This window comes from Rhagoletis zephyria, unplaced genomic scaffold, assembly GCF_001687245.7.
Source record: "Rhagoletis zephyria isolate East Lansing unplaced genomic scaffold, Rhagoletis_zephyria_1.1 Rzeph_scaffold_04115, whole genome shotgun sequence".
Lineage (NCBI taxonomy): Eukaryota > Metazoa > Arthropoda > Insecta > Diptera > Tephritidae > Rhagoletis > Rhagoletis zephyria.
In genome coordinates this window covers 1-23,151 of record NW_016161198.1, presented here as the reverse complement: position 1 = coordinate 23,151, position 23,151 = coordinate 1, and the positions used below count along the sequence as shown (strand labels likewise).

The 23,151-nt window shown below is 34.2% G+C and overlaps 2 protein-coding genes and 1 long non-coding RNA gene across 3 annotated transcripts in view; 1 reads left to right on the top strand and 2 right to left on the bottom strand.

The window, feature by feature from the left end:
* Window positions 1–11,538, top strand: part of LOC108370278 (uncharacterized) — a 36,507-nt gene extending 24,969 nt beyond the window's left edge. Inside the window, exon 2 of the mRNA XM_017625580.1 lies at window positions 11,422–11,538. Coding sequence (XP_017481069.1) covers window positions 11,422–11,478 — 57 coding nt within the window. The 3' untranslated portion in view covers window positions 11,479–11,538. The remainder of the gene's footprint in view (window positions 1–11,421) is intronic.
* On the bottom strand, window positions 4,579–7,009 carry LOC108370280 (uncharacterized). The gene is made up of 2 exons (XR_001848616.1): window positions 5,022–7,009; window positions 4,579–4,984 (listed from the first exon to the last, which is right to left on the bottom strand). It is a non-coding gene; the product is annotated as an uncharacterized LOC108370280 (long non-coding RNA).
* Window positions 11,539–14,570: 3,032 nt separating the features above from the next.
* On the bottom strand, window positions 14,571–17,081 carry LOC108370275 (probable serine/threonine-protein kinase kinX). Its single transcript, XM_017625575.1, has one exon. The coding sequence runs from the start codon at window positions 17,051–17,053 to the stop codon at window positions 15,794–15,796; it is 1,260 nt and encodes a 419-aa protein (XP_017481064.1). The 5' UTR covers window positions 17,054–17,081; the 3' UTR covers window positions 14,571–15,793.
* Window positions 17,082–23,151: the final 6,070 nt, after the last annotated feature.

Sequence of the window (23,151 nt, the reverse complement as noted above, 5' to 3'; positions counted from 1 at the left end):
TGAATAACTCGCCTTGTACTTCGAAAGTATTTATTTGTTGCATTTCTAATAACTGAGTGCTTTCTTGCTGGTTAAGGTCCGCTTGCGTAGTATTACCAACATGCTGAATAAAATAAAAGGCTCAAGCCTTACATATACATATTCGAAATTTGAATTTTGGTAATTTTTTACTTTAAAATTTTTTATTTAATTTTTAGTTTTTAACTTGTAAGGCTTTGAACTGCCCTGCATATTATGCCTGCATTGCTTTGGCTTAATGATGTTGAATTATTCAACCAAAAACGTGACAATTGAAAAAAAATTCTTTTTGTACTCGCTTGTGTCTTGAATTAACGCTATTATTTATTAGTGCACTGGCATGCATAATTAGTTTTATATTTTTTTTTTGTATTACGTTGCGAATTATGATATTTTACTTGCATAAGTTGTACCGTTTAAGCCAGACAAAGCGTACCTTCGTTAGAAAATTTATAAACCTATGTTAAGTTGGATTAAATTGAACTCATGTATTGAAAGTTATGTTGTTTATGATTGATTTAATATGATTTTTGTGATCTACAAACATATGAATTCGTGCAAGTATGCATAGTTTTTATTAATAATAATTTCTGTGTATTAAACGTGATAATTAACCGATGTTCAGTAAATGCGAATAATTTTGCATACCTAAGTGCTAGTTCGTATTCCTTAAGAAATTCGATAAGTTTTATGTATGTAAGTTAAAAATATGTTTCTAATTTGATAGTTTTTATATGCCGGCTAATTAGATCTTTTAATAAACTTTATAAATCCAAAAATTTTTTTTTTACTTTCTGATGCATCTTTAAAATATACCCGATTGTGTAAGAAAACCTGATGAAGCTTAAGAAAATATACAATTTAAAAATGTAACAGTAAGAAAAGTAGAAATTTTTAATGCTATGAATTATTATTTTGTAGGGAATGAATTATTATCAAATGAACGAACTCACCTGACCCAACGTACATACCGTGTAGTTTATTTGTCCACACGTTTTTAAAAACTAAATAAGAAAATATGAAAAAAATATATATGAAAAGTAGTATGTATAAGAAATGTAGACGTGCTTTGAATGTGTAGCGTCAGTGTTTTTAATTGTTGTGTGATGTGTTATGTGTAAATCGCGTTGGTGTGCAAGAATGAGAAACCCACGAATCAAAAATGCCGAAAGCTAACGAGCTAGTGAAGCTGTAAATATGATATCGAAAAATTAATGTTTGGCTAATATAAAATTTGTTTCATATATTCCAAAGTTTTGTATATTTCAGTGGACTTAAAAGCAATGCATTCAATTAAAAAAAAAAACGCTTATAATACACTCATAAAAATCGCTTTATAAAACTAAAACTAAATTGCATACAAATGGTTTGGCTTTAATTGGGTAAAAATTGTTGAAACAAGTCCATACAATTTTACACATCTTTTGATTGTTTTGAGAGCTCCAGGCGGGGGGTAAATAAAATAATTGGAAGTCTGATATTCCTTTTTGTTTATTGCTGTCGATATTTCGCCTTTAATCTTCGTCTTGCTGCTCATCGCTTCATGTATTGTTGTTTGTATGTTTTTTGTTTATGATTACTGTATTTTGAATTGTTTACATTTTCATGCTTATACTTTATTGTCACCAAGTTTGTTTGTTAATGCATTTTCGCGCATATGTTTAGTCGACTAGGAAAAGCCACGATTGTAAGTTGTGTTTTGTTGTACGTTTTGTAAATAATTATGTATTTGTATATGTATGCTTAGTAATAAACAAATAGGAATATAATGGCGTTTTCGTTTCCCCCGAAAAATGTTACCTTCTCATTGCCCTCTAAGCACAAACACTAAGAACCGGGCAATGAAAAGGCAACATTTTTTGTAAAAACGAAAACACCATAAGACATCCAATTGTTTTATTTATCCTCAGCCTAGAGCTCAGAAAACAATCAAAAGATTACAATAAACGGCCAGAAAACAAAACCTAACCAATTTTACACATTTTTCAGATGAAAAAAGGTATTTGGGAAAAATTAATAAGAAGTTCAAAGCATAGATATGGGCAAAAATCCATAGTGAAATAATAGCCGTATTTTTTTTTTACACGCATATATATTAATGTCATTGCTATCTGGCACACTTTATATATTATTTCACTACGGGCAAATCTAAAAAATAGGCACAAAAAAATTAATTTTTTAATTTGTGGGCACTCCTTTGTTTTATATATGATTATATTCGTAATCTCTTAATAAATTGATAAATATAAATGCAATCCATTTTCATCAATTGCTTCAAAAGTTAGACGCGGAATAAACATTTAAATCGCTGAAATAGAAAACAAATAAGTCGGGTACAAATTACGCTGTGCGAGTTTCAAATTTGAGCAATAAATTTGGAAAGTTGAAGTCACTTAATTGGGACGTTCTAAATTCGAGATAACGGTACTTGAAAATTTGTTTAAATGTTAACTATTTTATAAATAACTCCCTTAGTTGTTAAGTTATTTTACTAATATTTTACACATTACTATTTTTTAATATTTCCTTAACTAATTCTGAAAATCATCGAAATAGGCTCACTTTAACAAATAGCTTCCCTACAACTGATTATTCAGATATGGGGTTTGGCCCCTAACTTCATCATAAAAACAAAGTTAACAGTGTTCATGATGCATAAAAATACTACTAAATTTTTTACCTACTTAACTGGAGGAGCTATAACGCAAAACAACGGCTGGCTTCCAAAACGTCGATTGCTTTGCATACGTACAATATATAATGTTCCATAACGCCATGCAATGTATACTTTTCCAAAACGCATCCGAAAAGTTAACGAAACGCATCGCTACAGCAATCAGCGCATCGGAAACAAAGTTGAGGCTTCGTTTGTTATTGGTTACCATTCGTGTTTTAAATATGGAGAAAATTCAGTAAAATTGTTTATTGCTCTATTGAATATTTAAAATATGCAATGTATATAGTCGCAATGTGTCGGGTAACTCTGCATATACAAACATTTTGAATATCGCAGTATAACAGTATCCAAACATTGTCAACGTCTCTTAACAACCAGTTGTATGGAAGCTACATGTTATAGTGAACCAATTTCGATGATTTTATGGAATAGTTAAGATAATATTAAAATACGGGCATGTGCAAAATTTTAGTAAAAACTGAGGGAGTTATTTATAAAATAGTTAAAATTGAAGGAAAGTTTCAAGTACCGCTATCTCGAAAAGTGGAGCCAATCTGTCAAAACTGGGGACGCCATTGAATTCAGAAGGCTTCAATTAAGTAGGAGCAAGTATCAGAACCTTCGCCTAAAAAATTTTATTTGATACCTCGCTCGAAATATTCTCACTACAAGAAGGATCCTCCTTAAAAATTAGTAAATTAGGGGTTTTACACCCTTCTAGTAAAATTTTTTTTGGAGCATTTTACAGGCGTATGTAATGTTATAAGGACTAGTAATTATAAAAAGATTTAGATCGTTTTGACAAGGTATCAAATTATTCGTAATTGTTTGTAGAATACAATACATGCTTAAAAAAGATTTCAAAATGAAATGCTTCAAAAATCATACGCGATAAACCGAAAATTTTGAAAAGTAATTAACACACTTTGAGTTACTTGCCATTTAGTTAGTTTTTAAAGCACACTTTTGTTACCTACACATAGTGCTTAAATGGCATATAAAATTTCAAATCAGTATATGGTGTGCTTCGAAAGTTATGACATAATTAAGTTTTCAGCTCTTAAAAATTACATAAAAAATTCACCTGTTTTTAATCTTTTTTTAAATTAAAACATCTACATACAATTCAAAAGTTTTGCAAAAAAATTGATTCAAAATTTTTTTGAGGCTCCAAGTTAACTTTTATAAATTATATCCAAAAGCAACTATCTTTATATTATTTTACAACAATGAAAATAAAGCGAAATAAAACAAAGGCTACCTGTTTTTAAAATTTGTCCATATACATAAGTCTACCAAAAGACAACTAAGGAGCGGGTGGGAATTCCTTAAGCACATTTTTAATAACTATTTGGGAATAAATAAATTAAACCCAATCAAACAGATTTTTAGCTATGAAACCATTTTAACCAACTCTCGGTACTGTTGGAATTCAATACTTGAGGAGGTCTTAGATATTATTTGATTTTTAAACGTACAGCGGTTGGTACAAAGTTTGCTCGTTCGGTACCGCCTTGTCGTCTTCAAAAAAATTTAGATAAAGGAAAAAGTATTCTGTAAAACTAATAATTTTATAAGGTACTTCTTGTTTAAAAATTCGAATACGAGGCCAGCTGGAAGTTGATAAAAAAAAAGTTTAAAATTTTGTTCTGCTTACATAATATGTATGTATCAGCTTTGAGGGTGGTTGCAGTTGTATTCGAACTCCAATGGCCGCGAAACTGGCCATTAAATTCCAAGTTGACTTCGCATACCTTATAGCTCTTGCTGCCAGATTTATCTACAGCTGCTGCTGCGTGGAGTTATCAAAAACGGAAATGTTGCTACTTGCGTGTAAAAGAAATCCAATTTTTTTTTTATGCGCACACTTATTCGGTTTTCTCGATTTATTAAATCGACCCATTGAAATTAAATTCACAAACATACTTATATTTAGTAACTGCTGTCGGCAAATTAATAAAATGACATACATTTCTTTTCAATTTACATATACCCTGAAAAAAGATGGTCCCTAAGCACAACCCACGTCCACATTTACATACAGACAAATTGTCATATATTTTATATATAATATAAATAATATATTAATATTATATGTTATTAATATTAAGCTGCACTTGTATCTATTTTATCTTGACAAAGAATAGAATCGGGCAGTTCGAACGCCTGATTTAAGTCGAACCTCTCTATAACTGTTCACCACCACGACATTCAAACACACAATATTTATAGCCCGATTTGAAAATAAACTAAATTCCATGTATTTATGATCACAAAGTACGAATAGTACTTTAAATAGTATAAGTTAACCGAGAATGTTAGCAACATTTATACCTTAGGAAAATAGTTTGCACACTCCAACAAATTCAAAAATTTTCTATGGAATAGAATAACTAAGATGCATGCATGTGGGTAAATGTATGTGAAATCCATTTTCGTTGAACAAAGCTTTTTTCTATTACGTCTGACCTACGAGTGCAAACAACACAAGACTCAGAGGTGCTGGAATATAATTTTTTTTTGTCCGCCGAAAATGGTCAGAATATAGTGTCTTCTTTCAAAAGCATACCATGGTTATTCCGTTATGAAAATTCTGTTGGAAATTATTATTAAACGATTCCAAAATGCGTGAAGAAGAATATTTCTGTGTTGAATTGAATACAAAAAAAAAGAAATAGAAAGATAAATACAGAAAATTAATATACATATTGATAGCTACATATGTATGTAATACCTAGCACCATTTAAATAATATGTCGCCAGTGTATGTACTTATGTGTACATACATATGTATATCGTCAAACTCTAACCATTAATCGATTGGTGCACTCATCTTTGGACACTTTACCATCTTTTGTGTAGTTGTTTTGTAGTAAACAAATTAACGAAAAGCTTTCCTCCAAGTTACAAGTTATTTATGATTATCAAAAAAGAAAAATCAATTTCATCCCAATTATTTAGTGCAACAACGATTTGTTCAGTAGATATCGATTAGCCGGAAGAGACGAAGAAATAAGAACATTTTAAAGCAAAAACTTCCCAAATTCTAAAAAAGTAATAAATTACCACTTTTAATCCTACTATAACAACATAGGTACACACAGGCATGTATATAGTATATAGTATAGGAATAAGTTTATGTGTATGTATCGCGCTTAGTATTTGAGAGTAACAGCAATGCAATCTTGTTGCAAATCAAAATGGAAACTTATATAAGATGCATCCATCCGCCATTACCATTAGTCAGTAGTAGAACCTGGTAAAACAAGTCTTAAAATGTTGCATAATATTTTAATTTTTGTAATGCAACCAACTGGGTATCACAAACTATTATTTAAAATGTTAAAATTAATATAAAAAAAAAACAAATCATTAAATATATGGAGCCTGTCTTAACGCAAAATGGCTCGTCTTCTAACGAAAAGAATCTGATATAATTATTGCGAAGTATGTATTGCACGTTTACATACATCAATAATAACTGATACAACAACAAAAAATAATTGTGATTCATATAAATATACATAAAGTAGCTAATTCTAAGCCATTAATTAACACTAACATATATGTACATTTAAACATACATACCTGTATTTAAACATGCATACGTACACACATGTGTATGTGTATGTGCATTCGACAAAATTGATTAAGATGATAATGAAGACGATGCATACTATACATACATACATATATACACTATATGTATATATATATATATATATATGAGAAAATTAAACTTTAAAAAATGTTCAGTAAGCAAAGATACAATATAATTAATATTTACTTTTACTATGCAGTTTATATTGGGTAATTTTTTCTGCAACTTTACTGTCTACTCTATTTGTTTATGTAATTATATATTTAAACTATTGAAATGTCTAAAAGTTTTTTTTAAATAAAATAGTAGAGAATAAGGTAAAATATGAAAAGGATGAATACATGTATAATTTTTGAAACACGATTAATGATATGGCTTGTTGTGTATAATATACTTCAATTCTCGATGATTCATAATTTTAATAATAATAATAATAATAAACAATAAATATTTAGTAATTTAGTGATAATGATTATGAAAAAATTATGATAATAACAACAATAATGGTGTTTATGACGATTTCTACCACATATATACATAAATACATACATACATACATACTTGAATATTTAACCATTATTCAATTAGTTGTAGCAATGGAAATAATATAATTGTATATCTAGTTGAGTATATGCCCAATGAATGCAAGAACAAAAACAAAAACAAAAACACAAAAACAAGATGTGAAAAATGAAATATGTAAATAAATTAAGTAAAAAGGAATTTTTAAAAAATATCAAATAATTGCATTGTTATTTATTCTCGGAATATTACCCAACGTTGGATAGGATTTATCCGCCCACAGTTGTCTGTCTGTCTGCTTGTTCGTCTATTTCTTTTGATTTGATTGCACATAAATTTGCGATTTTCTTCATTTGCTTATGTTTCTTTGAAAGTTCAGCAGACGTCCAATAATACGAATAATATACATATATGTACATACTCGTATGTTTTCCAACGTTCATAGTATAATGGAAATACACTTGAGATGGGTTCGAAAAAAATATATTAAAACCATAGCAACAAGAGGGAAAGTGAAATCCAGCTCATTCTCGAAGGGAAATATTAGAAAATCACTCTCTCTCATTTCGATTCGATAATGGGCTGGATTTCGAATTCTTAACGAAGGAAAAATACAATGGATAACGATGGTTCCGTTTTGCTGGAGAATGGTGTAGTTCTCGAATCGAATACCAACCTATTCCACAGTAGTTATTGAAGGTGAGACTGGGGAAAAAAATTTGTTTTCTAATCATATTCGAATTGTTAACCAAGCCCAATTTTTATTGGGTCTGTATGTACATATGTAGTTGTATGATGACAGGGTCTTTCGCAAAATATATTTTTCCTATAGTTTTCCCAAAACAAATCCGTATGCAAGAGAATTTGTATAATTGGACCCCTACTGTGCATTCATACTATCGTTACCTTAATATGGAAAATTGTATGGATTTACAGAGTATTTACAAAACTTCATATAGAGTAAAATTGGGAATTTCTTCAAAATTCTGGGTGAGTAATCTACCAACCTTTGTAGAAGCTGAATTGCGAGTTAGTTAGGGCCCTAAGGTAAAGATATGTAGTTGCTATTTGTGTGGCAAATTCACAGAAAATATACACATACATAATACATTAGAGTGTCCACCAGTTATATTGTACATATGCATATGGAGAAAAATAAAAGTGTCCATATTCTCGGTAGGAAGCATGCGAAAGGACAAACAACTGCGGAATACAAAGCTTAAGAGGCATTGGGAAAAGTTTATCGGTAGCTCACAGGAACTGAAATCCACAAATAACTTTATACTAGTGAACTCGCATGGCGTCAAAACGACAACATTTAATTAATTTTTTTAAACAGGTGAAACCCTATTCAAAAACCTCTAAAAATATTCCTAATGATTAATCTTAACCATTTCTCAGTGATGAGAGGTCTCGCATGGTGTCGGTTTTCATTTCATCAAATTTCAAAACTCCATGTAACTTCAAAAAATAAAACCTATGTAGAATCCCAGTTCTTTAATTTGAATTCTCATTTTGGAAATTCGAAATAACGGTGCAGATGTGATGAATATTTTTCGTCTGACATTGTTATAAATATTTCATGTAACTGATGAATTAAGTGGAAAATTATTTTTTAAACACGTAGCAATCCTCCTAAATATAGTTCTTAAATAAAGGATTTTAAACCCATTTCCATTGATGACCATCGGTTAGTAATTCACCTAACTTATTAAATAATTTTAGTTTAGCCCTTTAAACTGGGGCAAACCTCAAACACATCAAAAATGTCCTAACTTGTCAAACAAAGTATTTCTTGAAGCTCTCTCATTTGACATCCATCGTTAATATTTCATATAAAAAATAGTTCAGTTAGACTTCTCAATTAGGTGGCAACCCTATTCAAAATATTTTCAAACTGCTACCTTCTCAAACCTCTTTTGTATGACACCGATATACCGATACCTTATTCACTTGCCTAATTCCTTTAATTAAAATTGAATTAATTTTTTTTTAACATGTGGCGACCCTCCTATACGTAATTAAGTTATAAAGCCTTTTCAAAACCATTTCGATTGATACCCATATTTAATAATTGATTTAACTTTTTAATTAACTAATTAATTTCTTAACAGGTGGCAGCTTTTTTCGAAAAAGTAAAACCTTCTTGAAGATCCACACTCTAAGCCCTTTAATTTGGTACCTCACTTTTGAACATCGAACGGACGGTGCGGATCTGACNATTTCGATTGATACCCATATTTAATAATTGATTTAACTTTTTAATTAACTAATTAATTTCTTAACAGGTGGCAGCTTTTTTCGAAAAAGTAAAACCTTCTTGAAGATCCACACTCTAAGCCCTTTAATTTGGTACCTCACTTTTGAACATCGAACGGACGGTGCGGATCTGACGGGATTGATTAGTAAATAACTTGAGTTTAATTATTTAACAGGTGGCAACTCTTTTTGAAAAACTAAAACCCCCCATTTTTGAAAATCGAACGAACGGTGTAGATCTTTTATGCTGCACAAAAAATGCCTTCGCGTATTATATATATAGATGGCCTTAAGTAGGAAAATCTATATATATATATATTTTTTTCGCGTTCCTGTACTTCTGGACATTTTTCCGAAATGATGTGTTTGCTGTAATTTTGTTTTGTACTGATTGTCAATGTGCGTTTCGCCAGGGGGTTTCGAAACGAAAGCGGAACCACGGGTTTGACGACGCCGGGGCCCAGTCAAAGGCTACCAGTCCTGAGTTGATGGAGGCTCAACTGGTAGAAGTCTACGGCTTTCGAAAGTCTACCAAGGGATTTTAATCTGGTACCACGGGGAACAGAACGCCCCCGGAGTGTGTACGACTAGAAAAATGGTGAAAATGAAGTTGAATGAATGATGGAAAATGAAGGTATATGTTGGAAAAAAGGTGGAAAAATTGGTGGAAAACGTGGAAAAAATTGATGAAGATGGTGATGCAAGTTGAGCAACTGGAGCCGTTGTGAAAGTTGAGCGAACTGAGTCACCTCTCCTGGTTAGAGGAGGCTGCTCACGAGCGAGGCGAGTAAGACGTGTGAGACGAGCAAGACGAAGCCAGAGGGCATGAAGTGTGCTTATTGAAATGGAGATGAATGTTGAGTGAAGTAGTCGTGTAAGTCGTGCTAGTGTGAGTCGAGCCAGTTAAGTGGGTCAAGGTGAGTCGAGCCGGTCGAGCAAATCTCGCCGGTGAGCATTACTCCGGTCTTTTCATGGGTACGGCCCCTTCGGGGAATACCATGGTGGCTGTGGTCAACCACCTAAATGCGGGTAGAAACAGAAATGGTTCAATGTGGAGATACATTGCAACCAAATGTCGTGATCCAGAGAACGTCAGAGGTTTAGGTAGGGCTCGGCCTTACCAAGGTGGTAAGTGTGTCCACCACACACTGCCAATTGGTACTCAAGTGCTTGCATTTCAGGGCAGTGGTTAAGGCAAAAATTGATCCGCTGTGCTAAATGCGGGCACCGTGATCCTAAGCCTTGCTGGCAGGGAATCACGATAAACCCTACACACAGCTGTCAATGCACGTATAATTTGTTATTGTAATTTCTGCGAACACCACTTTGTATAAATTCGCCTTGGGAGCCATAAACATAGCCAGCTTCCTGGTTTTCTATGATCTTTGGCTATGTTTTATTCTGTCAAACTGGTACTCTCGCTATATTGCAGTGTATCACTCTTGTCTGAATTTTGGTTAAGGTTTTTATAATTACACAGGTTTACAAAAAAGAGTTTCTGGATATTGAACCAAACCTCTATATTCCTGTTATTCGACGCGCTGATTGCGAATCCGGGGTCTGTTAGTCTCCATTACGTCAGAAAAATTCATTGAATAAAACTGAAAATTCATATATATGCGGTTTTCGACTCGCTGAACCCGAATCTGAGGTCTGTTGATGTTTAACCTGTAGTTAGTGTTAAGCAGATATTGAGAAACTGGCCCTAAGTTAGCAAAAAAAGTATTTTTTCATATAAATGCAGTATTTTTTAAAACCACCATTCCATTTTTGGAGTTCATAAAAACGTTAAATACTGCAAAAAAAAGTGTAGATGTCAGCGTTATGCATACTTCATGTCGATACGTCCTTCGCAGTTTACGTACAGGTCTTGTTCCGTTTACTAGGGCCGTTATTGAGTAGGAAAGCTTTTATCCGAGCCTTTCTACTTTTTTCATTGAATTTATCTAATCATTTGGGCGATCCTTAGGCCAACGCTCATCGCATTGCTGATAGGGTTTTTAATAGGCTACACGTTTATATAGCCAGAATTTAGTGAGCCCTTAAGTCGAACAAGGCGAAGTGGCCTCAACAAAGCTCCCTCTCTTTCGGTCGTGTTCTTTCTTGATTACTGAATTTCGCTCATGGGTTGCTCACCTTTGTTGTATCAATAAAAATAACAGCCTTGAACTTCTATCGCAACGTTCCAATAGATAGATTTGAAAAAATACAGGCGACATGTTGAAGTTATTAAGCTATGAATACTTCTCAAAACATGAAATTCTTATAAAATATCGTTTAAATATTCTCTCTAGCAAATAATATATAAACATTTTTTTTTTTCTTTCTTTTTATCTATTGGCAGCTCCGGAAGTGTTGCGTGGTGAGCCCTACGGGCACGCTATCGATTGGTGGTCACTAGGCATACTCATCTGCCAAATGCTAATCCGAACGGTAAGTACTCATCATAATCGCGTTGGCAATAAGTCATTTAAGTCTGAAAATCTGTTCAAAGATCCGATCAAAAATTTTTTTATGAATCCTGATGGCCATATTTGGAATGGGCAGCTGTCACCTGGCCGCCCTTATTATGAGTGCATTCGATGGTTATCGAAGATTGAATGCGAAATTCGTATTACGAGCTATGCAACCGTGTCGAGCACCCTTATTCTAGAACCCGAATTTTCGTAGTTCGTAATTCGTAGCTACGTTACGAAAAACGAAAAATCGACATGCTGCAACCCTTGCGGGAAAATGTGCAGCATCAGTTGTTTTTCGAAGTCAGCTGTATGAAGGAAAACAAAGTGGAAAGGAATTAAAAAAGCACTCATCATGTGCTTGTTTATAGTAAAATTAGTTGACTTTAAATATTTTGAGGAAAATTATGGATTCTGATGCATTTGCAGCAGTGGAGTAAGTGCGCGCTATGGCAATAGACTCGCAAAGGTATGCGGAGCTGCCGGGCAAAGTAACCATGGGCGCATCCATGTCAGCTTCTGGTTGAATTGTTGAACCACAAGCCAGAACTCCTCCTATGCCTGAAGAACTGGTTCTCAATCCAGTTAATGGAATAACCGCTTCCAGCCCATTGAAAAGATGCATTTTGTTAGGTCCACCAGCTGTTGCGCCTTCGCGGCGCTTATAATTTTTGGGAATATTTGTTCATGTGAAATTCGCGATAGGGCCGAATAACTTATATAATAGGGAATTAGGTGTAGCCTTATCAAAAGTAGAATCGAGAACTTTACACTAAGAATGAGAGGGGCAGAAAGATGAAGAAAGCTGGATCATTTTAACTTCCAGATCGTTTATCATTAGGGTAAACTGTGAAAGAAAAGTTCGTGTCTTAAGTCTTTCGTTGACTTTATTTACATAATTATGTTTCATAGAGCAGTAGCAAACGGTATGTATTCGTTACTGAATAACGGGTACAACACCTGACTCTATGTACAGAATCTTTACTCACATAATAATCGAATAATCCCTTTACTCGCATTTTACGTACATATATGAGCAAATCTCACGAGTTGTTCACCTATCTTAGAAAATGCATTACCTTTTCAGTCTTCTATAAAGAACAAGAGTCCATCGCGAAATTGTATTTAAATGAAAACTTAAAAAAAGGTATCCCGAAAAAAGTAAAAATATCCACTCATGCTCAGATACCCGCCGCACTCCCTTATGTAACGTATACGCCCCGTAGCACCATACGCAGTCATCTAACACGTTTACTCGCACATCTTCATTTAAAAGCCATATTATTTAAAAGTGATTAAATATTTGCAATTAAGATTTTTACACAGTATTCGTTATGCACATACATATATATTTATTTCTTTATGTGTATAACCATTTTAGATTGAATTCCGAGTTTGCCAATATTTATTACAGTAAAACCATTGTTTAATTCCAACACTCTGAGACATTAGCCTTATTCCACTAGATTCGTTCGTTCTTGTAATGATTAGGTAATTTATAAGCAAAATTGGTAATTTTTTTCTTTATTTATCAAGTTTGGTAATTTGGTAGGAAGTGGCGCCTAAGCGTTTCCTTTGATAGAAATACCTGGTAATCCTGCAAGTTTCGCAAGGCGAAAGTTGTTCCAGCGTTCCTTGGTCACTAGAATGTTGTGATCTTTAACAAACTGCTTGAAAGTGGCTATTGCTATATCTACCGTGTCCTTTCACACGGTACGGCATACAGTGTGGGACTTCACTCTGTTTATGTGTTTGTCGAAAGCGTTCCTTCAAGCGTTGAATTTTTGATATATTTTTTTGTCACATGTTTACACACTGTGGTCGAACATTATACCGCACCACATTTGGACAAGTTTCATATATTTTTTTTTTTATAATTTAATTTTGGTTATTATTTTAATAAAAATATAGTTCTTTCTTTATTAGAACTGGTGTAAATTCAAATTTCAAGCTTTGTTCAATATTAAAAAAAAAAAATCAACAAACTTTCGTAAAAATTTTAGGTGAATGGAGCGCTAATTGCCTTAATTTTTTTTGGTTCAAAGTTGAAACTATGTAAATATAAATAAATTTAAAATGCAGACATGCATTTTTTTGTAATTGATTAGGTTGCCCAATTTAGCAGAATTTCTGTAATTGATCGAACTATTCAATTAAACGAGAATCGGTAAATTGATTCCTTGTTTTGTTGAACCAAAAATTGTGCAATTTTTGAAGTGCAACTAAGCGGGGAATACTGTAATTCCCATTTAAGCGTACTTGGGAACAAAACCACGAGAGCGACATTTAATTTTGACCATCATACCTTTTGTTTTCGGTCCCTGGTTATAAGAACTGTTATGTCTCTCGCTACCTAAGGATAGAAACGTGGTAAGTCCATTTTCTGAAAATGTTCTAGAGAAACAAAAAATCGTCTTTTTGCTATGTTTTTAGCCGAGCTCTCTGCCAATTTTCGGCATCTACAGTCGGCTCTTAACTTAGGATATCGCACACCGATATCTAAAGTGCGATCAACTAAAAAAAAAGGATCAGTCCAGCGCCTTCGTCTTGTCACGTAGAATACGTGATAATAATAAGAGCATATTCAGGTTAAAAACTGTGTGATTTGATGTGCTAATTTTTAACTTTTAAAATTTAAAATTTTCCATATGGATATTGGTCGGTTGGCCCTCATTGTGCGATTTTCCGCCTGCGCGTTAGATGAAAGTCTGTGTGTTTGTGCAAGGCCTTTTGAATTATTCCCGGACATGCCAATGCCAAGAAACCTGTAATTTTTCTACATTAATGCAGTTTCTTAACTACTATTTGCTATGCCGTCTCTTGCCTAAAATAAATAAATAACAATATGCATGTTGATTTTTATTGTTTTTTATTATTTTTTATCCAAAAATGTCAGTCTATATAAAAATCGTACAAATACATCTAATTCATATGTATGTATGGTATGTATGTATGTATATGTAGGTGTTATGTAGTCACCAACGTATTTTGTTTGCTATCCCATACACATCCGAATTGAGTGCGTCTCCAACAACATTTCAATTACACCAAAGTGCGTTTTTGTTCGAAATGTAATTGAAAGTCGCAGCCACCATAAAAGCGCATAGATAATTGAAGACCAAAAAAAAAACTTGAAAACTTGCAAGTGCCAGCAGAAATTTTATGAACATTAAACGTACATATATAATTTATAAAATTAAACGTAATTGATCCACAATATTATCTAACGTTTGTATGTATGTATGTATGTATGTTGGTGTATCGTATTATTATTTAAAATATTGTATGTAGATATATTTATTTTTATTGAGCGGGTCGGATTGTCGGATTCTGCTGTCGAGTTGCTTTTCAATTCTGAATGCTAGGGTTATCGCCACACACGTACGTACATAAATACGTGCGCATATGTGTATGTGCGTGTGTGCAATGTATTTCTTCTACCAATTCGGAGTGGCTAAAAAACTTAAAAGTAGTTTTGTGCAATAACTACTCGTACAATACTTATAACATCATTAAAATTAGATATTCCCTCGACTCTAACATCACCCTACAGCGTGTTGTATGTAGATTTAATTGTATGTTCTTTTTTTTTTAATTTAATTAAGCTTAGATGTTATTTTGATTTATGTAAATAATTTATGATATACACATACATATGTATGTATGTATGTAGTATGTATCATAATTACTTGTGTAAGTATTACTGCTTGTGTGTGCCATCTTCTTGGTTTGTCCTTACATTTGCTCCACTGTTAGCGATGTTAACCTTTGTTTCGGTATTTAATGCTGTTGAGGACTGGAATACCTCTGAATTTGCCGATGACAAATCTAGACGACGCTCAAGGCGATGTCTGCATCTGCGGTCGACGTCGTCATTCAACGTGCCCGTTTGTCATCTCGGCATCTAACTACTGATCTTGACTTGTATTGTTGTTTTATAACTGCCGTGTTTTTGTTATCACTGCCTATGTGGTACTAATGCTTGCCTTGTTTATTGTAAATATTAGTAATTCGGTCCCTCGTTTTGTCCGTTTTGTTGATTTAGTTTCTTTCTAAATAGTTTTTACAACTAAAATAACTAGCTAAATATTATTAAGAGCGTTGAGTTTGTGACCACTTTACGTCGGTCGTATTGTTTTTGCATAATCCATTCCCGATTAATGGCTGTCTTGAAGTGTTGTCAAATTATTATTTTATTTAAATTTTTTTTGTTTTTGTAAACTTATGGAGGGGAGGTATTTGATCTTATCATTTAGATGTCTAATCTGATTTGTCCTCCTTGGATTCGCTGCTTTCCTTTGATTCGGAAGAGCCGGATGAATCGGCGTTCTTGGATCCCTCAGATTTCTTGCTCTCGCTTGGTTTCTCAGCCTCAGTAATGGGTTTCTTTTCCTCCAATGTCTTGGGCTCGCTTTCTTTTACCTCGGGCTTGATTTCTTTTTGTTGCTCTTGCTGCAACTCAACTGGAGCAGGTGCGGCGGCGGCTGCGGGTTCCTCCACTTTTTTGCCTTCTGGTACGGCGGGTGCGGCAATGGATAGTTGTGTTGGCTCCTCAGCCTTCAATGCCTTGGCGCTGCTCTCTTCACTTGCTTGTTGGAGAATGTCTCCGGCTGGCGCTTGCGCCGTTAGTGCCGCCTTCTCAGCAGCTGGCTCGGAGGCAGCAGCTTTCAATTGTTCCTTAACAGCTTCTGGTTGTTGTAATTTTTCAGTATCGGTGGGTTGTTCTGGCGCAGCATCGGCGGTGGAGACGGCAGCGAGTGCAGATTCTTCAGCGAGCAAGCTCTTAACTTCTGGCACTGCATCTACAACAGCTGGTGCAGCGGGCACACCCTTAGCGTCCACTTCGTTTACAGCTTCACCAACGCGTTCTTGACGTGCGGGAGTTTCCTCTTTTTTGGCCTCCAATAGAGCTGTATCAGTTGAGGCGAGCGCGGCCGCAGCAGCTGGGGCGGCATCAGTTTTCACCACGGGCGTTTCCTCAGCGGCAGAGAGTTCATCTTTTTTCTGTTCGGCTGGTACTGCTTCAGCAATGATGGTAGATTTGCCTTCAATGTTAGCTTGTTCCGCAAGAGCGATCAGAGGCTTAGTTTCCTCGGCCTGCTTCGGTTCCTCAGCGGCGGCAATGGCGACGCTAGCGGGTGCGGCAGCAACTACAGGCAGTGCCTTGGCCTCCTCCAGCGGATTGTCAGCGCGAGTCTGTTTGTCCTTCTTCTCGTCCTTCTTCTCGGCGGGCAAGCTTAGGCTCAATTCAGAATCGGGCGCGTTTAATGGAAGTTCTGCAGGTTTTTCCAGTTTTTTCTCCTCGATGGGTGTGGCGGCGGCGGCAGCAGGAGTTTCAGCAGCGCGCGACTCGATAGGCTTGACTGCATCGATAATCTTTTCCTCTGCCTTTTGCAAATCACCGATCTTTTCTTGGGTTTGTGGCGCCGCCTGCACTACCGGAGACACTTCCTCATCGGGCACGGGTAAAGCGAATGCGCTGACGAGCAGAGCAGAGAGGATGAATAATTGGAACTTCATACTGGAAAATAAGAAAAGAGGAAGATATATAGATAGGAGATTTCAAATAATCTTCCAACTTATTTTATTAACTACATACATACATATGTATGCACACATATGTTTTAGTACATACATGCATATATACGAACTAGTTACGCAACTAAACTCTGCTCGTTGAATGAAAATGAAATGGCGCCTCTCAGGGCTTAATCAATTGCAAAGGTCAAATTAATGCAGCCCAAATAGATACTAAAGTAAGTACATATGTATGTATGTATGTATGTATGTACGTATGTATGCTGCTTACACAAGAAGATTGCTTTACAATTGAAAGTATGCAATAATTTTTACACGTTTTACACGCTGTATGTATTTTAGTATAGTCTTTTGTGTATTTTTATCAGTCTTTTCGTAAATCGTATGATAAATTTCCAACATGGACGGACAACAGCTCGCTCTGCACGATGAATGCTTAATTCGATTGAATTGTCTGCGCCGCTTTTCAAATGACGGAAGCTTACAATTTAATCAACGAAATGTGTATGATGAAGCAACTAAAAGCCGGTGAGCGTAATCTGGAAGCATCCATTGTGCTCTGCTGCACTCACTACAGGGGCAAATACGAGTATGTTTGCACGAGAACGCCGTGACCACTAAATTTTTAATAAGCAAGTTCAACGTATGAATGGCGGATGGGACATGGGGCGTTCTTACTGATTCAGTTTCGTTCGTAAATCATGCACATACATATGTATGTATGTATGTATGTATGTAAGTATGTGGTATGTTAGGTTACGTTTTACTTTATTGTGCTAAAATGCGCCTACTTAATGGAAGCTAAAAGTTCCAGAATATTCTTCAGACTAGCTTAGGTGCTAATTATATAGCGAACTGCGGCCGTTGTCGCTTTTCGGAATTCTCGAAGTATTTTTGTGTGCATAAATAAAATTATAGATACCTATGTATATACATACGTATGTTTATTTGGAGGTATTGCAAAAGTATGCTCGCTTCAAATTTTCGCACAGAATAAATAATTGAAATTCAATAGTTTACTTTCAATTAATTTGATAGTTATGGTAAATAAACAATTCACACAATTGTTCTGATTACTTTATGTGATCATTCTTAAATCATAATACAAAGCGTTCAGTTTATTTGATGATCCGTTGAATTGAATAAATATTTACTACATACTTACATGTATGTACATTTATAGTTTTGTAAATATGTACATAATTTTTTATTATTTGTTTAGCAAACAATGAGTAGATAGGTGGATAGGTAGTTCATTGCCGACGATTTTACATTCATAAATACATACATATGTATTTTAACAAAAGGTAAATGTAGAGGAATATTGATAAATACCTAAAATAATTAATCAAAAAAGTTGCGAGTTTTCATATACCCAATTTGCCACAGAGCAAGGACGAGTCCGAATTGACGTCGTTACGACGTCGGCTTGGTAAAGTCGTTTGGCTGACCTCGAAATGACGTCGAAATGAAGTCGTTTTTTTACACAAAACGCAACGANACGCCGTGACCACTAAATTTTTAATAAGCAAGTTCAACGTATGAATGGCGTATGGGACATGGGGCGTTCTTACTGATTCAGTTTCATTCGTAAATCATGCACATATGTATGTATGTATGTATGTAAGTATGTGGTATGTTAGGTTACGTTTTACTTTATTGTGCTAAAATGCGCCTACTTAATGGGAGCTAAAAGTTCCAGAATATTCTTCAGACTAGCTTAGGTGCTAATTATATAGCGAACTGCGGCCGTTGTCGCTTTTCGGAATACTCGAAGTGTTTTTATGTGCATAAATAAAATTATATAGTATGTTTATTTGGAGGTATTGCAAAAGTATGCTCGCTTCAAATTTTCGCACAGAATAAGTAATTGAAATTCAATAGTTTACTTTCAATTAATTTGATAGTTATGGTAAATAAACAATTCACACAATTGTTCTGATTACTTTATGTGATCATTCTTAAATCATAATACAAAGCTTTCAGTTTATTTGATGATCCGTTGTATTGAATTAATATTTACTACATACATACATGTACATATGTACATTTATAGTTTTGTAAATATGTACATACATTTTTCATTATTTGTTTAGCAAACAATGAGTAGATAAGTGGATAGGTAGTTCATTGCCGACGATTTTGCATGCTTACATACATATGTATTTTAACAAAAGGTAAATGTAGAGGAATATTGATAAATACGTAAAATAATTAATCAAAAAAGTTGCGACTTTTCATATACCCAATTTGCCACAGAGCAAGGACGAGTTCGAATTGACGTCGTTACGGCATCGGCTTGGTAAAGTCGATTGGCTGATCTCGAAACAAAGTTGTTTTTTCCATACAAAACACAACTTTGTTCCGACTTCGTTTTTTCTCATCGAATCGAAGTCGTTACGACGTCGGCGTGGTGAATTAGTTTGGGTGAGCTCGAAACGACGTCAAATCGAATTAATTTTTTCCATATGAAATTTGTACTCTACATATTACACTAAAATTTATTGAGCTATAAAACTGCTTTATATTTTTTCATTTAATTCAGATCGAAAAGTTTGAAAATTTTCGGAAAGCTTGCTGATTTGTCGTTTTAAATAACGCACACAATTTTAAATTAGATTNCATCTCGACTTTATTTTTTCATCGAATCGAAGTCGTTACGGCGTCGGCTTGGTAAAGTCGTTTGGCGTCGAAACGAAGTCGTTTTTTTTTCATACAAAACGCAACTTCGTTCCGACTTCGTTTTTTCTCAACGAATCTAATTCGATTCGACGTCGGCGTGGTGAATTCGTTTGGGTGAGCTCGAAACGACGTCAAATCGAATTAATTTTTTCCATATGAAATTTGTACTCTACATATTACACTAAAATTTAATGAGCTATAAAACTGCTTTATATTTTTTCATTTAATTCAGATCGAAAAGTTTGAAAATTTTCGGAAAGCTTGCTGATTTGTCGTTTTAAATAACGCACACAATTTTAAATTAGATTTATGTATATGATTTTTGTAAAAGATTTTGAGCATCATTTGGCGAATCGTTTTTGCGACCCGCCGGCTAGTCGATTTTACGACCCAACGGCGAATTGTGCTTTTCATCCGACGGAGATTCGTTGGCGAACGTCGCCGGCGAACAAATTGTTCACCATAACGAGTCGGAAACGACGTCGACACGAAGTCGTTTAGCAAATTGGGTAGGTACCAGGGTTGCCAATTCTCTTGAGACTAGTTCCCCAAAATTCCTGCAAAAATCCACTATTGTGAATGGAACAATTTTACAAAGCTTTTATTATGTTTCACCTGTGTGTAATCAAATCTTGCAATTAATTTTTAACCAACTTCCCGATGAGCTAGAGACTTGAAACTTCAAACTTAGCTCAGATCGCGATGACAATGCAATGTGAAGTATGAATTAATCCCCTAGGTGGAGCAGATGTCGAAGTATTTGAAAATTCTGTAGTTATGGTCCGATATAGGTCATATTAAAAACGTATATTACTTGAATGGAAGGAAATAACACTACAGAAAATTCAACCGTTAGGTGGCGCGGGGTTGGTTTTTTTCCTTCTTTTATTAAAAACTAATGAAAGCTTGTCTTAATAATTTTTTTTTAATAAGGTACATTCACACTTGTTTATAATATAAACAACTAATACGATGGCTTGCAGGCGAAAACGAAGAAAAAAGTGAAAAGTGTCTATGCAACGTAATGAGAGATTGTTATTACAAGTTGTAATTTATAAATGCAATTATATCCTCAATGCGAATGTTCTAATCAAAATCGTTTGTATATTGAATTACACCAATATATAAAGCCATCCCCCGATCCCCCCGAATTCCACCAAAATCGGAGAATTCTCCCCTGGTTGGCATCACTAATAGTTATATACATAAGTCTGTCTTTGATTTAGAGTTAACCTGAATAAACGAGATCAGTGTGCGTACAATGAATACTCAGCCAGCAGAGAAACGTAAGTTTTCACGACAGTGCAGTCTCGCAAATTGTTCGTATCCGGAAACGTATAGAAAACGACTTCAAAAAGATTTATTATTTATGTTATTTGAAGGCAATAATTTTATTTTATTTGTTCAAACTGAACATTTAAAAGCGTGCACTTATACATATTCGGCTGTGGCTGAGTGTGCAGAGGAGCGTGCTACTCTTTGTTAGCTTTCAGGAGGTTCCCGATTTAATAAAATTATTCGTTTGTTTTATTTTTTCCGAATTATGACTAAAATATCTGGAAAATGCAGAAGGAAAGCGTATTGGACGAAAAATTCAATCAGAAAAACCCCCAAAAATGCATCCGCCTAGTGGGAAAACAATACTAAAAATAGTAATAGTAATAGTACACAGAAAAAACTCCCTAATAAGGAAAACAAAAGTAATAAGATACGTCATACTATCTCTTTCGCTTTTTGAAGAAGACCCTACTCTCATATTGATATGAAAACCCGTATTAATAAATGCAATATATAGAAATATTTAGTTTTTCGCATTTTCTGACAAACGTATTATTTTGAGTTGTGACTCTTTTGAAGACGGTGTGCGATATGTATTTGATAATACCAATTACTTGCCATGTGAAATTAGGAAGCGGTTGTGAAGAAATTATTTTTAGTGAATTAAACTTGGAATAAATTTTAAAAGAAATGGAAGGAGTTGCAAAAGATAAAAGTAAATCAAAAAAAAAAAAACAAGTGACCTCAGCTGTAGACATTTTGACAATTAGCTGATAGTGATTTTACCTATGACGCTAGCAGGTTCCCTATGCGAATGTAACTTTTTTCTGACAAGAGATATATGTAAATTAAAGGTTTTTCTTTTTAATTTAAAATATTGTTATTAATAAAATAACTTAACAATTTTCTTATGAAACCACAACGAAATCACTATCGAATTTTTTTGCGTTTTTACGTCTGTCTTACAACTCCGTCTAGGGACTTTCCATAGAGACGACCTTTGCATTTTTCTTAGACCTTTTGTTCTGTGTACATCCAGTCTAGAAAGTAAAGCTTAAATGACTTGAACCGAGAGGAAAAAAGGCTGCCCAATAAAACTTTACACATAGAAATACTGATTTTCAAAACCAAAAGACATTATTTAGCCAAGCGAAAGCTCTACGAGTTTGTGGAGTATTGCTCAGAAACTTTCTATTTTTTTAAGCAGGCTCCTCCTACGTTTAAACTCAATCACTCCATTTTGCTCGTTTCACTCTTAAAACAAATGCGAAGCCCGTCTTTTTCAAAATATCTTTCAAGTATAAGTGTTAACACGAAATTTTATAGGAGAAAGTTGTAGGATCATAAGTACAATTGTCTACAAGAATTATTATAATATTTTGTTGCTACAAATCGAAATTTCTGAAGTATCGCAATTTCAAAATTTAAATAAGCCACTCTGCACGAGGTTGATCAGCATATTTGAGTACATACCACAGAAACGCATGGCAATACCCAAAAGGGGGAAGTTTATGGTATCTATTCTTTCTTTAAATGTAGTTACGCTCAATTGAAAAATTCCATGATTTTTCATGAAAACTGCATTGTTCAACTGACTGCTAATTTGTTGCTGACAGCAGAAAGTCGGATAAACTTAATGAAAAAATCGCAAAACCAAAGCGCTTAATTTAATTATCTACTCGGAATTATCATTTAGTAATTATCATATTATTAATTATCAGACGGAATACTTTAAAATGCTGCATTTAATATGCTTTACTTACACATCTACAGATTTCTTGAATGAGCTGCTGAATTTTAAATAAGTCACATTACAAAGACTATTCGTGCCATTAAATCGCCTTCATCAGGCGATTTTTGTCTCATAAATGCGCCGTTTTGCATACTAAACGGATTTGGGCAGCAGCTTTTAAAACTGGCAGGCAAAACAACCAGTAGGCGGACATTAATTTAAGCGATTTAAAAATGATATAAATCAATATCAGTGTTTACGCCCGAGTCTACTGCATAATTAACACGTCAGAACATACTTCCATACAAATGTACATACCTACATACGTACGTACATATGTATGTATGTATATACACACATTTGTAATTACAACGATGACGAATTCATC

Coding starts and splice junctions, on each gene's coding strand:
- LOC108370275 (XM_017625575.1), bottom strand. CDS start 17,053: ATGAAGTTCCAATTATTCATCCTCTCTGCTCTGCTCGTCAGCGCATTC.